The sequence below is a fragment of the Terrapene carolina genome, unplaced genomic scaffold (assembly GCF_002925995.2).
Source record: "Terrapene carolina triunguis isolate 2854851 unplaced genomic scaffold, T_m_triunguis-2.0 Scaffold85, whole genome shotgun sequence".
Taxonomy (NCBI): Eukaryota; Metazoa; Chordata; order Testudines; family Emydidae; genus Terrapene; species Terrapene triunguis.
This window is the reverse complement of record NW_020664436.1, coordinates 12,925,731-12,942,096: the sequence shown is the minus strand read 5'-3', so window position 1 is coordinate 12,942,096 and position 16,366 is coordinate 12,925,731. Positions and strand designations below refer to the sequence as shown.

The 16,366-nt window shown below is 43.7% G+C and overlaps 1 protein-coding gene across 1 annotated transcript in view; it reads right to left on the bottom strand.

The window, feature by feature from the left end:
* LOC113406211 (kinesin-like protein KIF28P) overlaps nucleotides 1-16,366 on the bottom strand; it is a 51,230-nt gene that overhangs the window by 6,094 nt on the left and 28,770 nt on the right. Inside the window, exons 15-20 of the mRNA XM_026649513.1 lie at nucleotides 14,646-14,764; nucleotides 13,092-13,199; nucleotides 8,565-8,839; nucleotides 6,121-6,255; nucleotides 5,315-5,481; nucleotides 3,003-3,106 (exon numbers count right to left, since the gene is read on the bottom strand). Of these exons, the coding sequence (XP_026505298.1) occupies nucleotides 3,003-3,106; nucleotides 5,315-5,481; nucleotides 6,121-6,255; nucleotides 8,565-8,839; nucleotides 13,092-13,199; nucleotides 14,646-14,764 (908 nt within the window). The remainder of the gene's footprint in view (nucleotides 1-3,002; nucleotides 3,107-5,314; nucleotides 5,482-6,120; nucleotides 6,256-8,564; nucleotides 8,840-13,091; nucleotides 13,200-14,645; nucleotides 14,765-16,366) is intronic.

Here is a 16,366-nt window from a genome sequence, read left to right as displayed (position 1 = left end):
TAGCTGAAAGTTATTTAGCTTAGTACTACCTTAGGTTTAGTGCTAGTAATTAGTTAGGATAGATTGTTTTCCTGGTGCAATACCTTCTCCAGAGTTTTAACATTGTTCATTCCCAATATGACCCTCCACATGGTGCCTGCGGTGCTTGGGAGAAGTGCACATTAAAGAAATGTGCTCCATCTGCTCATCAATCAAGAAAAAAAAACAGGTGGTAAGGGACTTGCACTTCAAGCAGCACCTTATGGAGCAGGCCATGAGACCCCTACAATGCCGGGGACCTCCAGGTCTGTCCGGCCCCTCAGACAAGTTCAGAACCGAAGTGAGCGGATGTTCCTCAGCCAGACTCTGATGCCTTCCCCAGGAGGGAGACAGGATCATTCTCCTTCCTCTGGTCCTCCAAGGAAAAGGCCTCACAAAATGGACTGCAACCACTCCAGAGCTCAAGAAGATTCTGCCTCCTCTTCCAGGAGTGCAGACTGATCCCGTGATTCTTCTGGTACACAGGATGGAGCTGGAGCATTTACCCACTCTCAGGTACTGAGGTGGCATCAATTGGAAACTGTAACAAACTCCGGTACCGTCCATGGGATGCCCGTTGAGTCCAGTACCGATGACATCAGCCCTAGTTCTTCCCACACTATTGCCATAGTAGGCAGTATCAGACTTGCCTTGCCTCTCTGTTCCTGACTCCCCAGTTATTCAGGAGCATTCAGCTGATGGGATGACTTCTGTGTGGTCCTCAGTGCTGCCAGGATTGATTGCAGACTTGTCTCAACTGTCTGCACCATCATCTGTATCGTATAAGGCTCAGAGTGGGCAGCCAAGGTTGACCTCCTTATTGGTACAAAGGGGCCCTTTGGCACAATTACTATCTTCAGTACCAATGAGGACTGCAGGGCAGACCATGTCTAGAAGATCAGTAACAACCCAGCCTTCAGTGTTGTCTTCTGTTTTGGTACCAAGTGGGAGTGCGATTCCCCAGTCCTCAAGGCATTGACTTCTGTATCTGCCTTGGTACTGATGCAACAGGGTATTGGGCATCAGATGAGGCTGGATGTTTGCTTGCTCCACATGTGGTGGCTCCCCCATTGCCTTCGGACGACTTGGAGGTTCGTCAGGATTGAGCTCAGTGACATTCTCCTCCTGTACCTTGGCTTTGAGACATCATTATCGTAGATTGTCAAGACCTCCTATGGATCACAATCAGTATTGAGATTGGCACTGCTTCCGCAGTAGGGACAGTAGGGACTCGTGGACCAGTGCCTACTGGCCTATCACCAATGGCCTCCTTGGAATCCAGGGGTCATTCCTTGATCTGAAAATTCCCAATCCTCAGCACACTCCAAGGCAAGGTCATCCAACCAGTCTGTGGTATCCCTCTCCTCAGCCACCTATATTGCAGACTCAGATGGAGGCTGCTTCCTCAGAGCAGGTTCAGCCTAGCCACTTGTGCAGGGACCTGTGCTACCTCAGGAGGTTCCAATGGCTCTGCTTCTTTCATCTCCCTGACACCGAATGAGACTGCAGCACTGGACTCTTCCTTTCCAGGGGCTGAGGATTTTAAGTTGCATCAGGATTTCCTGAAGTGAATGGCTTCAACCTGAGTTTGTGCAGGAACATACCCACAAGCTGGAGGACATTCTGCAATCCTCCCTATAAATGAAGCACTGTTAAAACCCGCAAAGAGTGCTCTAATCTCATCTGGTCCATAACTCTCTTGTAGAACAGCAGCCAATGAGAGATCGTGGCAAGGAAGATATAAGTCCATGCCTAAGGACAAGGATTCTACTCATGGTATTTCCTGATTCGCAAATCCAAGAGAGGAGTGGGACCTGTTCTTGATCTCTGAGGTCTCAAAAGGTACACCAAGTACATGAGATACTGAATGGTGACCCTAGCTACTATCCTACCAGCTTTGAATCGTGACTGGTTTGTTGCTCTTGATCTTCAGGATACTTATTTCCATGAATTTTCGGGAGTATAATGGTATCCTTCATGGAGGGGCCAAGCGGCCAGCTGGCTTATTTTATGAATGGAGGATCACAGCCAGACTTGTTGCTAAAGGCTGGGAGGAGAACTTTGAGTGAGATAAGACATTTTCTTGTCTAATGAAGTTTATGAGTTAAGTTTAGGCTCTAGAATGCATGTTATGATTTTATTTTATATGTAATCATTTGTTTCCAATATTTGTGCTTGCTCTCATTCGAATCTCTGTTCTTTGTTAAATAAAATTCTTGTTTTCACTATAAACAAATCGGAGGCCTTGTCTTCCCTACAAAATTAAGTTGACCTAAGTTAGGTCGACATACAGCCACCGCAGCAATTACTGCCGGGGTTCATGTCCACACTACACATCCTCACCAGGAGTGCTTCCACTGACAGCTATGTGGGGCATTGTGGGACCCTGACTGCTGGAGCCCCCCCGCCCTGAGGCCGACAGCCCAAGCTGTCAGCCCCATGGCCATTGTCATTAAAGGAGTCTACTAATGTATCCCAGATTAAGAATTAGTTGTAGCTAAACTATGTAACAGTGGTGCTTTCTAAAGCATTGTCTGAAGCAGGTCAGCAGCTAGAAGGCTGTGTACTGTAGCTGTTTGATAGAACTCATGAGTGGACAAGATGCGTTAGCTAGGACAGTGATTCTGTGCCGTACATATGGATCACTGCCTCACATGAAATACTGCATACTTCCTGGGCCCCATCCTGCAATCTTGAATTACTGGAGTAGTCCCATTAAGGTCAAAGCACTACCTGCGTAAATAACTACTCAGACCTGGTCTACACTAAAAAAAAAAAAAATTAGGTCAGCTTAACTACGTTGCTCAGGGATGTGGATTTTTCCAACTCCCTGTCAGTGCAGGTAGCGTCTAAGCTGAAGTGCTACAGCAGTGCCGCTGTCGCTGTACAAGTGTAGACAAGCCCTCAGGGAAGTAAAAACTTGCAGGTTCATCAGATCCACTGATTTTACCAAAGAATGTTACTAATAATTTAAGTGGACTCACCAGACCAATATCCTTTGCAATCACAGTTTTTGGATTATCAACTATAATGGCGCCCTCGTTTGTGACCATGTCTTGTAGGGAGTCATCCAATTCAGCGCACCCCTCTGCATTGTGGGAAAGAGAGCCCAGTTAAGACTGTTGTCACACTCCTTCACTACTGTATTTGTGTTGTACATCAATTGAAATATTTAGGGAGAAATAAAAATAACTTCGCTCCAAGCTCTGCCACGTCTCTCTGAATTTACACCAGTAATCTCCATTTTCTCAAACCTGCCTCCAACATATAACATTTGTTTAACAAATCTCACATTATCTGTTTGATTCTTTTAAACACACACATCAACAATTAAACATCTAAAATTTCAGACACCAATTTCACAATTAGCTATGTTAGAGTTCTAAATACATGGGATACTGGGCTGTAAACCTACAGATTTTTAGGCTGTGTCTATACGTACAGTGCTACAGCAGCACAGCTGTACTGATATGGCTACGCCACTGCAGCACATCTGGGGAAGATGCCCTCTCCCATTGGCGTAATAAACCCACCTCTGTAAGCAGCGGAAGCTATGTCAGTGGGAGAAGTTCTCTCGTTGACATAGCGCTGTGCACATGAGCGCTTATGTCAGTGTAACTTATGTCATTCGAGGGATGGTTTTTTCACAAGGAAGATGTATTTGGGGAGATTTGGGACTGGAAAGGCTGTTGGGGTCACCCTCCAAAGAGTAACTAGGCTGGTGAAAGGCTTGTGGGATGGCTACTGGTGCCAGGGAACTGCACAAAACATAGGCCCTCAAGGTTACCGGTCTGTGTAGTCCCCAAAATGTCACAAGAACAGTAAAGATTTTTTTTTTTTGGAAAAATGTTATGAACTTTCATTCCCCTCTCCTGTTACCCATCCTCTTTCTCTGCCCTTTTGTCATCCTTTCTGCCATTGAAAAATAGAAAGCCAGTTAGTCTGGAGCCACAGATGACTGTGAAGGGACATTCATGAAAAATTCATGGAAGCCTGTGTCCTGTTCCTGACTTTTACTAAAAATATCCATGACAAAATGAGGAGCCTGGGCAGCTGCAGGTGGAGCTCCCAGGGCCCCCTGCGGTGGCTAGGAGCAGCAGGGATCCCCCTTGTCGCCCGCGGTGGCCGGGAGCGGCAGTGGATCCGTCTGCCGCTCCCAGCCAGTGCTGGCTGAAGTCACGGAGGTCTTTGAAAGTCACAGAATCCGTGACTAAATCGCAGCCTTAGTAATAAGTAATGCCACAGCACCTGCAGGATGTCCTGACCCGATCTATTATACCTGAGCTAGCAGTGCACTCTAAGCACTCAAACCTCCAAGATTTAGGACCCAATCACACTGCAAAAAGCACTGCTCACTTCTGTGACTATTGGCATCCATGTTCAATCATCTTCTATTTTTAGTATGGACTGAACAACTTACTGGCCATGCAAGGGAACTATACCCATGCTAGGGAACAGTAACTTTGTCTTAGATTATAACACTAGGCCTAGATCAAAACCTAGCGTATAATATATTCCCTAACACAGTCAGGGAACTGTCACTCTGTCCATATGAATGCTAAACAATAATGTAAGAACATGGATGCTCTTAACAATAGTACCAGAGCACGTTTCTACTTTTACTTCTAGCCGGCAAACCAGTCGGACGGGTTGACGCCCCCGTCCTGGCAAGTGTTTGCTGGAAAAAATCGCTAACTCTCATGAAAGTGAATATTGGTATTTACAAGCTGTGGTATTCATGCAGTCACACTACAGACGCTGTTCCTCCCACCCTGAGAGTAAGGACTAATGTCTAATCTAGGACTACACAATATGTTTCTCACCTCTGACAATGACTTGGTGGATGGCCTGGGGCAAGTTACTTAGCCTCTCTGTACTTCAGTGCTCTCACTTGTAAAATGAGGGTAATAATGCTCATCTACCTCACAGGGGTGTTGTGAAACTTATTTCATTAATGTTTCTAAAGCAATAAGATTCTTAAATTTGAGATGCCACAGAGCTATTTAACAGAGGCTGCTTTTAGCATCAAATGATGTAAATGATTAGATCCTTCTAGGCTAGGTTGACACATTCATTCTAAGACGGTTACACCAAGCAAATTCTCATCAGTCTTTCAGTATTTAAATACTGGACTAATATTGAATTAAAGCGTCACAGTAATATAAGTGAGCATGCTCTGTCTTGCCATCCGGCAGTTTTATATTTGAAAAGTAAGCTATAATATGGTTTGATTCTATTTACAACCCGCAGCCATGAAGAACTATGCAAATTAAAAAGAAATATTGTAAAGAAATACCTTGAAGCCCCCACAAGTCAACAATTAAAGCATTTTTTTGTAAATAATTTAAAAATTCGTGGGATGCATTTAGGGCTGAGAAGTGGACTGTCTCTTCAATCTTAGCATTCATGTTTTTCCAGACAGGCTTTGTGTATAGAGAGTGAGGAAGATCATAAACTCTGTACCTAGGGGAATGAAACATTAACATAAAATGTAAATAACTGCCAGTTCAGTATTTGAAAAGGTCAGCTATTTGAACAAAGAAAATGCGAACAAAAGAATTATGGCAACATTTTGAGGTCAGCTGTTCCCTCTTGTTGAATAGAACACTTTGTGCAGGCACACACCAACCACGTTATGTGAAAATATTACTTGATTCATTTTCAGGGTTTATTTTGTTGACTGTAGCAGTTTGTCACTGAACATTTTGTCTCCGTCTAAAAATGCATTTGCTTAAACAGCTTTAATGATACAAGATTTTATTTTGTATTATGAAGCTTAAAGCTTTCTGTCCTCCCAACCCCCACCACTCCACAGGGGTGTTTTGCTCCCATTCACTGAGGAAATTCACCTTTGTTTGGAGCAAATGAGTTCAAATATTCCTGTTCAAGGCAGGGCATGCGCCTATTAACATGTCCTTTAAGAGGACATCTGAGATTTTGAGCCTGTGACATTAAGTAGATCCTGTAGAGATCTAACAGATGATAGTAGCTCATGCAATTTGGAAACTTCTGTTAGGATAACTATGAAACTGCTCTTGCTTTTGCCAATGATTCCAACTGAACATACTGTGAAGGAAGCAGTGAACTAATGAAACCCCTCACCCTATCTGAATGCCCCGTTCGGTGACTTCTCTAAGCCATTTGACTCCAAGGCACTGTAAGATGTGAATCTGGAAATCAATTCTTCTTCCCAGCAATTCCAAAGGGTCAATGACCATATCATCTTCTCCGAAGGCTCTAAAAATGTAGGAATAAGGATATAACATGTCAAACCTGGCTCAGCTTTCACAGCAAATATATGACAGTGACATTAGTGAATGAATCAGGTCAGTGAGGAGGAGGCTGGGAACAGAGGAGAGGACAGCTGTTTACACACAAATATTCTGGTAACCACCTATGATAGGAAAGGAAACCATTTGGAAGGGACTGTATATTACAAATCTAGCTCATTTCCTTTGCTACTGGAACTCCAAGACAAGATTAGGAGATAGGCCTGGTATCCTTTGAAGGAGTGAGAGATACAGGGATTAGGAGAAAACAAAGAGGGGGAAGGGAAGTGCAACAAGATCCTTGAAAGACAGACACAGTATAGACCAAAAAAGCAGAAAGTATAGAGGCAGGGAGGAGAAATGAGCACACAACAAATACCTTCCAAAAATATTTTTCCACCCTGTCTTTACAAACAAGTTCCTTAATTCAGTGGATTACAACTAAACTAAAAGGTATTTGTTTAACCCCAACCTTCTCAAGCTATAAAGCTTTCGGGTGGTACAAAGCGAGGCTGAACCATGAAAGCAGACACAAGTTAGCTGAGTACACTTTGAAGTGTAGTAAACTAACGCACACAAAGGCACTTTGTAAGAGTAAGGGTATGTCTACACTGGAAACTTCAAAGCGCTGCCGTGGGAGGCTGCCGCGGGAATGCTCCTGCAGCAGCGCTTTGAAGTGTGAGTGTGGGTCGCAAACGAGCCCTGGGAGAGAGCTCTCCCAGCGCTCTTGTTAATCCACCTCCACGAAGGATTAGCTCCGAGCGCTGGGAGTGCGGCTGCCAGTGCTCAGAGCCTGTCTACACTAGCACTTTAAGGCGCTCAGACTTGCTGTGCTCAGGGGGTGATTTTTCACACCCCTGAGCCAGCAAGTTAGAGCGCTATAAAATGTAAGTGTAGACAAGCCCTAAGAGAGCCCACATGGGGAGTTAGATTAATTAGTGGCTGTAAATTCACACCTTAACTTGCTGTGCACTAACTTCCCAAGTAGACAAGCCCTGGAAGTAAGATTCTGCATTAATACTGACTCTCTTTTCCCCTTACTGGCCCTGGAATATAAACATAACTTGATATCTAGTGTAGACGGGGTTTAATGCCTTTACAAATGTGTTAGCTGGTCAAGGTCTACACTCGGGGCTAAGTGGTGTTTAAAATCGTGCTAATTAAAACATATTACCAACACAATATTTTTTTTTTAAACACTACTTCTTCCCCAGTCTAGAAAGGATCACCACCTGCTGCTCCCACTACTCTAAGCATTCCAAGTCAATTTGTGGTTTGGTCTGGCCTTCCGTGTGTTTAACAACCTTCAGTTATGGTGATGGCAAATTTGCTTACAAATAAACTTCAAACATCAGATAAAGCTGCTGTTCATGGGGCGGGGCTCTAAATTTAGTTGGTCACATGATTTTTTGGAAACCCTTACTGTCCTTGACCTACAACTACCCAGAAGTGTCACTGATTGAAAACTGACTAAAGCGTCACCTCTGTGGTAAAACCAGCTCTGCTTCTTACAGAGCAGAGCTACACACACCACAGCTTGAGAACCACTGGTGCAAAACATTTGTGTTTATTGTCTCTTTATTCCCTCAAACCTGTTTTATCTGGAGCATCACCAGTGCCTTCTCCCACACACTACTACTGCCTCCAAAGCTTCCCTACCTAAACATTTCCGAGACAGCTGAGCTCAGTGGCATACTACCTCAGTACTTAGGGTGCTTTGTAATCGTTATTCAGTAGCTGGTAAAGTGTGACCGAAGATAATGGGTAGTTATTCGTTATACGCTTTGTTCCTCTTTCCCAGAAGATCGAACAAAACTTCACATATTTTCAATTTTAAAGTCTCCCAGTAAGGCCCTTCCTTGCACAACCCATCTCCATCTGGCAAAGAAGTCTGGCAGCAGCTCCCTCTAGCGTTCATCAGTGTGGTTCTTTTACTTAGCTCGGGTAGGATCCTGGTAACAACTCAAGGGACTTCACCTTCCCAAGGGCTGAGCAGCTGTCATTGTAGCACCCAGGGAGATCAGGACGGACCTGGACATCAACAGTATTGTCACATGGCATATTTTCCCCATGTGCTAATGTCTTTGGGTCAAATCTGCTCCTGTTTATACCTGTGCAAACCTGTTCGAATTTCACATGGCCTTTATATTTTCCTCCATGTGTTTAGCCTCCATCTCCTACCAGACATATCACCCTGTGAAATTCCTGAATTGGATTTTTTTTTTAAAGTGATCTTAGATAGGAGCTAGTTCAAATAAGGAAAAGGCAAACCTTTACCTTCCATCACTGGAACACGGAGCTATATTTAGAAGTAGAATAGCTTCCTCCATTCCTTCAGAATTCAGAACTTCTGTTTGTTCTTCCAGCTTCATGCAGTAAGCAAGTGACTGAAGCCAAATGTGAGCAGATCCTAAATGAATGACCTCAACAGGATCCCAGAATGGGTCATGGTCTTGGCCCACATACACATCCTCTCCATCTAAAAAATGCTGGTAAACCTCCTCCATTAGGAATTTCCTGTTGATGAACTTGGCCTTAGACCACACCCACACCTAGAGATGCATAGGAAAGATGATACAATGACTGGTCATGGGTAGGGTCCTACCAAATCCACAGTCCATTATGATCAATTTCACGGCCATAGGATTTGAAAATTGGTAAATTTCACATTTTCAGCTGTTTAAATCTGAAATGTCATGGTGTTGTAACCGTGGGGGTGGTCACAAAGCTGTTGTAGGGAGGTCATGGGATTGCCACCCTCACTTCTGTGCTGCCTTCTGAGCTGGACTCTGAAGGCAGCAACTACAGAGCTTCCTGCAGCCGCAGCAGGTTCCCAGAGGTGGACGTGGGTCTGATCTCCCCCATGCTGCTGGGAACGCCCCAGCCAGGGGCTCCTAGCTGCTAGTCCTGGCTGGCTTGGGAGGGACAAGACTTTCTCTTCCTCTGCACGGCTGCTCTTGGGTACCTCTGCAGAAAGCTCCGCACCCCACCCCCCAACTCACTTCTTGCTCCCATCGCTCTGCAGCTGCAGGGGGAGAGGTACAGGATGCGCTTCCCCTCCCACCCACTTCCAGATGCAATTATTAGCTTGTTTCAGTAAGATAAAGAAAGGTCATGTGAACGTGACAGGATTTATTGATTGTTGCTTTACAGCAGCAAACACCACCCAAAGCTCAACTCCCTGATTGGCAGATATGGGCATCAGAGAGTTTTGTAGGGTAGTGATCTCAATTGGTAGCCTCAAATGCGTGAACCATTCCTTTAAGTTAACAAAAACAAGTGAAAAAAAAAAGTTCTGGTTTCAAATGTCATTAATTGAATGTCAGCCTGGAGCATCCAGCAACTGTGTCTTTCTTCATTCCCTGTCCCTATGCTGAACACACCTGTCCGTGTTTAGACACTGCTCTCTTTGCATCCACGGAGTTGGTTGGAATTGTCAGACAGCGCCGGGCCAGCCTTGCAAGACGGGGGATTGTGCCTTTCACTGAGTTCCAAAACTGCATCACAGGCAAACTACAGTCTGCTTCTTTCACAATATTTTTGTAAGCAGGCATCTCCAGCCTACAATTCTTATCAAAATCAGGACTGCATGAAGTGAGCTGAAATCCACCAGCAACAGGTGCATTTGTGCAGGGTCAAAAATATACACTGCTTTTAAGAACCTTGCTGCAGATTGTTGAAACTTTTGAGACGTTTTTGCTACATCGCTTGACTCTTCCCCATAGCAGTAGTATTGTCTGAGCTTCTTTGCCATGCAAAAAACACCTGCTGAGCACTGGCATTTAACTCAGCATTGTCAGAGTGGTTTTTGTTTGACTGTGCTCCAGCCCAGAACAGTACGTCCATTACTTTGTGGTACCCTTGGTGGTTCTGACATGTCAAGATTCAAACCAAGTGATTAAGTCCATGAGTCCTGTGGCATTTTTAGCAACAAACTGAACTTCCTCATTCAGCTGATCATCATTTAGAAGGGTTGATAGTTCTGTTAAAACCTGTTTTCAGTGTCAGTGTCAGCTCTTCTGAGACGAACTCAGAGTAGTACTTCAGGTGAGCTGCATGGTATTATACAGGCCAAAACCAGGAATTCCAACAAGTAATTCTGGCTCTGGGGGAAGTGCAATTTTGTGTTTCTGACTTTCAGTCATTTCAGTCATGTTTGCAATGTGCTGCCTGTATCGAAGTTTGCGGCTAGGGCAGTGTTAAAAGATCTTTTAATGTAGCTGACCAGTTATCAACTTTACCAAACATCTCCACAGCTCACTGACAAGAGAAATTACATGTAATATGGACAGCATTTGACATTAGACCTTGCAGAACCCATTTTAAAGATTTCATCATGTAAGTTGCATTGTCACTTATGAAAGCAGATACTTTGTCAAAGTTCACACTGTATTTTGAAACGGTTTTAATTACCGCTTGAGAAACTGTAGTGTCAACAGCATCCAAATAGATGCAGTCGGTGGGCACTGTTAGTTTTCCTATCTGTACATCTTCAGCCTTGTCAGAAATAAAATCAAACAGAACATGCAGTACATAGTTGTCTTGCTCGTCTGTAGACTCATTCAAAATAATTGCAAGAGACTCACATGAGTTAATTTGAGACTTTATCTCCTCAAAATGTGTAGCAAAAACCTTTGGTAGGTAGTTCTGTCGTAGCTTATTCGCACTTGGTAAGCAACTAGCATTTTGTACATTCTGTTGAATGAACTCATGCAGCTTTGGGAGATCAAGTTTTTCCAGTGCTATATTAGCACTTGCAAACGCAGCCACAAGTTCCATTCTAGCTAAATAACCGGTCTCAGAGCTCTCTGTCGTCTTCTTAAAAAGAGAAGAAATCATTGGTTTTTTAAAACTTTTTGTTATAGCTGTTCTAGCGGGGTCATGCAGCCCTCTTTTTGCTTTGATGGGTTTCTGAGTCTAAGTGGCACTGACCCATTGCCCGACGTGTGTGATCCAATGAAACACCGCAGCTTGTACAAAATAGATTGTCACCACTGACATGTAGAATTTGGCTTCCAAATTCTTTCACACGATCCGCTGCAGTAATCATTTTTGAGGTTTCTGATTTACTTTGCACACTCATTTTACAGTAATTCCACATGTCTTCTGGTAGGCAGTCAATTGAGATCACTACACTACAAAACCTATCCAATGTCCATATCTACCAGTCAGTGAGTTGAGCCCTGAGTGTGATTTGCTGCTGTAAAGTGTCAATCAAAAAATTCTGTCAAGTACCTCACCTTTCTTTCTATTTTTATTGAAATAGGATAATAACTACAAGAGGAAGTGGGGGCAGTTCTCTGTACAATGTCCCCTCCTCAGGCAGCTACAAAGGAGTGGGGGGGACAGGAAGCGAGTGGAGGAGGAGGAGGTCTGGAGCTATCTGCAGCCGAGAGAGATACCCAAGAGTAGCCCTGAAGGGAAAGAGCAAGTCCTGTCCTGCCCCAGCCCTGCCCGGACTAGCAGCTAGGGCTCCCAGAAGCACAGGGAAGATCCGATCCAACTCCACAAGCCTCCTCCACTACAGGAGCTTCTGGGGCTGCTTCCCAGTCCCAGAGAGCGTCCTGCAGCAGGACAAGGCACCCAGAGGTGGGTCTGGTCTCTTTCCCCCGCCCCTCCCAAGCAGCTGTACAGGAGATGTACAAGTCCTGTCCCTCCCCTGCCCAGCCGGAGCTAGGAGCCCCTTTTGCTGGGGCGCTCCCAGCAGCACAGGGAAGATTGGACACAACTCCACAAGTCTCCTCCAGCTGCAGGAACCTTTGGGTTGCTGCCCAGTCCCAGAGAGCATCCTGGAGGTGGGACAGGTCTGGTCTCCCCCTCCCAAGCAACTGGAGCTAGGAGCCACCTTTGCTGGGGCACTCCTAGGAACAGGGGACATCGGATTTCACGGGGAAGATCTTATTTCATGTCCCGTGAAGCATTTTTCATGGCCGTGAAATTGGTAGGGCCCTAGTCATGGGGTTCTCACTTTGGTGCACTCAGATTTGCCAGATTCTTCAGTTAGCTTTACTAGTGACTATGTGCAACCCATAGGATGAACACCAGTAAGAGAAAGAGGACCTACAGTTAAGTGCACCAATTCAGTCCTTTAGTATCTACAGTGATACACACACTCTGGATACCTTTCTAGCATTTAAATAGAACACTCCTGTGATCCCATCATTCCACATGCAGAGAAACAAGATGTTTTTGAAGGCAAGTAGAAAGCAACACAACCTGTTTAAACCCCGGCACCAGAGGCATGCCCCAGTACCAGGGGAGGGACGGAGAGAGTATGGAGAGGTGTCATGGTCCTAACCTATAACTAACTAAATTACTAGAACTACTACCCTATGAAACTATTGACAATGAAGGAACAGTGGAAACCACTAAAAGCACTTTGCTCAAGGCAAAGGGGGGAAGTTCTAACAGCCGCACGGGCGGTAAGGAGGAACTGAGGAGTGCAAGCTCGGCGGGAGCCCCTTACACAGGTGCTATGGGGGTGCTGGTGCCGAGCCTAGGCATACCACCAGGGGAAAAATCTCCGACATCTGTTCTCAGGGTGCTAAATCGGAATGGACGTGTGCAATCACTCAAAGAACAACCAGGGACACTGTGTAGGGGTGGGAGAAGTTAGGTGAGTGTACAAATAAGAGAAAAAGCTGTAGGGGGGCTGAGAAAGCTCCTTGTTTGTGACAGAGGGAGAGCAGAGCTTATTGTAGCTTACATTACAGTAAATGTCATGTGTAGCTTGCGTCTTATTGATGCTCTCCAGTGAACGCTGCTACCAGCACAAGACTATGATTAATGGCTCAGCTTCTTTACCTGGTTAGTCATTTTGTTAGTCACTTTTACTATTACTTCCTTTTGCAGATCATAACCTCTGGAGTCAGATGATGCTAGATTTTTCACTTTCAATTCCAACTTGAGCTCCTGTGAAGGAAAAAAGAATGTTTCTCAAGAGAATATAACATAGCACATTAGTATCCAAGTGCGGATTTAGCTAACCTTCATGAGACTATGTCACAATATGGTGCCACAAAGGGCTAATATATTGAAGGATTACTATTAGAAGTTTTATTGGGTAGCATATCTTAAATACATTTACGGGAGACAGAAGTTAGAGAAATTCTAACAATGGATTAACTCTCAACATCTGGAAGTTTAGTTCCCCTTCCCAGGGGAACTGCGGCATCTCCAACTTTAGAAATTTATCCAGATGTTGAAGACACCTCCTCATCACTTACTGCCACTCTGCTGTGTACTGCAGGCAGCCATTTTAGATCCTCCTTTTATAGTGTAGCACATGAGTCATTGTCACCACTAGAGAGAAATCTGGTACTAACAAAGGAGTGGGTTTTGACCTTCCAATGAGTCATCCAACTAGCTCAAGTTCCTTCCTTTTGATGACTCTCTCCCCCCAACCTCACCGTCATAGGCCCTTAATCTTGGGTACAAACATTTGTCCCCTCTCAGATGCTAGTATTCAAATGGAAAGCCTAGTAAAATAGCTTTCCCTCACTCCTCTAATAACCAGAGGGAGGCTCAGGAGCTTCTAGGTCCCTCACTTGATGGAAGAAGAAAAAAAAAAAACGAATAGGCTACTCCAGTGCTGAAGGTAAAGCTTGCCTGCTTTGGCACTTAATCCCCCAGCGACAGTGAGATTTCACCCAGTGAAAATCATGGCCAAGCCGCCATTGGTGCTGGTCACCCCAATGATATCTACAGACAGACAGTGAATTGCTATAGATAAGGAAGGACTATTGGAGAGTGGAGAGACAACATGGTACTTTACTAAACTTGAGGAATGAACCAAGGCTCAGGCTGCTTACTTTATTCAAGTGTGCTGTGAAGAAGCTTCTGAGTAGTGATGGATCAGCAGAGGCAGTGTGGAATTCTTTATATCCAGTCTAAATTTTTCCTTGCTAAATTTCATGTCATTACTCTAACCTTTACCTCCTTACACAACCTAAACAATTCTTCTCCCGTTTTGGTCTTTACACTCCTCAAATACTTGCACTTAGTTTTCTAATCCCCTCCTTAGTAATTGCTTAGCCAGGTTATACAGCACACGACTTTATTTTCTCTAATATCCTGCATGCAAACTGTATTAGAAAAGGCTTTACTGAGTGTACTTAATACAGTTACAAGAAAACAACTGCACAGAGAGATTGACAGAGAAAAAAAATGTAGCTTAACTCTCTCCCCTGCCTGTCAGAGAGCTAGGAAGATGGGAGAAAGAGGAAAGAACAGAACACTGGTGGGGTGAAAGTGCTAAAAAACTCGCACACTATTTGTCTGCAGTGTTCCAAAGGCTAATATATTAGTTTAAAAGAAAACTACAGTAGCTGGGGAGGAAAAGTGTATACTGCTGCTTACCTTTTTCAACTCCTCACTCATCTGATTTGCTTCTGCAACCAAAGGCATTAGCTTGATATAATCATGGAATACTGCAAGAACACTAGGATCTGGTTTGCCATCCTTATTATTGACAATTCCTTTAAGAAATGCAACATTCAATGTTAAACAGAGGAAGACAATCCATTTTCAGGAAGAGTTTAAACTAGGGTTACTTATGGATGGCAAATACTATCAGCTATATACAGGTATATGTATATATGTATGCATGCAATATTCCCCAGAAACTTTTACATATTTTAATATGTACTCAAAATTTGATATGGTATCAATGGCACAGCCATTCACAAGTCAGTTGGTCCTCATGTTCTTGCTAGAGATTAGTCACAGCTAAAAAGTCTGGACCTAGGATTTAGATTTTAAACACAAGAAGTCTGGATGTATGTTTGGATCTGGAGTTTTGGTTCAGCCCATTATGAAGATTTGCAAAATTTGACTATGGAGTTGGGTACAGTTTTCCAGCTTCCCTAAATTTTATAGGTGTTACTCTTCAGAAATATTTTTGGTTTATTATCTGTTGGAGAGAGGCAGTGATAGTAGTATTAATATACTTATCTCCCAAATAATTTTACAACTGTATGGAATCACTACACTTTTCTCTGGAAAGGAGCCACCTCACATGTGAAACATAGCAGCTGTTCAATAACAGACAGCAACCTGACAATTGTTTAGCACATGGAGTCATGTACACCAGTGTATTTGACTGAAACTACAGGGAGCCATTTCTTTAAGAATGGTAAATTCCTACATTTACAAGTGCTTCTCAGGATTTCTCTGTTCTAATATCCACAAACCAAACATTTTACCTTTGGGACTGAAAAAAAAAAAGTGTGAAGAGAAAAAAAAAAAAAAAAAAAGTACGAAAATTTCATTTTAAGGAAAGACCTTTTGCAGTGTGATCTCCTAGATGCACTGCGAGACAAATGTAGTTATATAAGAAAGTGGGGGCAAGAAGAGGAAGAGCAAATTTTAGATGAGCAGTGGGAGCTATTTGGAGAAGACCAGGGAATAATTCCATTTCGGTAACAATATAAGAAAGTTACTATCAAGTTTTGTACCAGTGGTACCCAACTCAGTAAGAATTGAAACAGTTTATCAAAACTAAGTGCAGCTGATTGCTGGAGGAGTAGTGGAGCAAGGGGAAAGGTAGAGCACTTCTGGTGCTCCTGCCCACACAAAGCCTTCTGGAAGAGAGCTATAGAAGAACACACATCATGGATTGCTCACTTGACAATCTTGACCTCTCAGCAAGCAATCTTGTGTGGACTTCTAGTCTGGGGTGTTTATGTTATTAAAAATAAACTGATCTAATTTCTTATGCCATGTCTGCACTGCAGCTGTGCTGATGTAGCATAGTTGATTCCTACATCGAAGGAAGGGGTTTTTCCATGTAGGACTCCACCTCCACGAGGTGGTCGCTAGGTCAACAGAACTCTAGTCTATAGTGAGTGCGAGGTCAACCTAACTATAACCTATAGGGTGTGAAATTTTTCACAGCCCTGAGTGACATAAGCTAGGTCGACCTAAGTTTTAGGTGTAGACCAGGCCTTAGAAGCTGGTGATTGCTGCTTACAGGGAAAGTTTGATTTTTTTTTTTAAATACATACTTCAATTACTTTTGAGATAACAAGGGAAATCCTGACGAGTAATACATTGACGTATGCTTGAAATGAGATAATTTT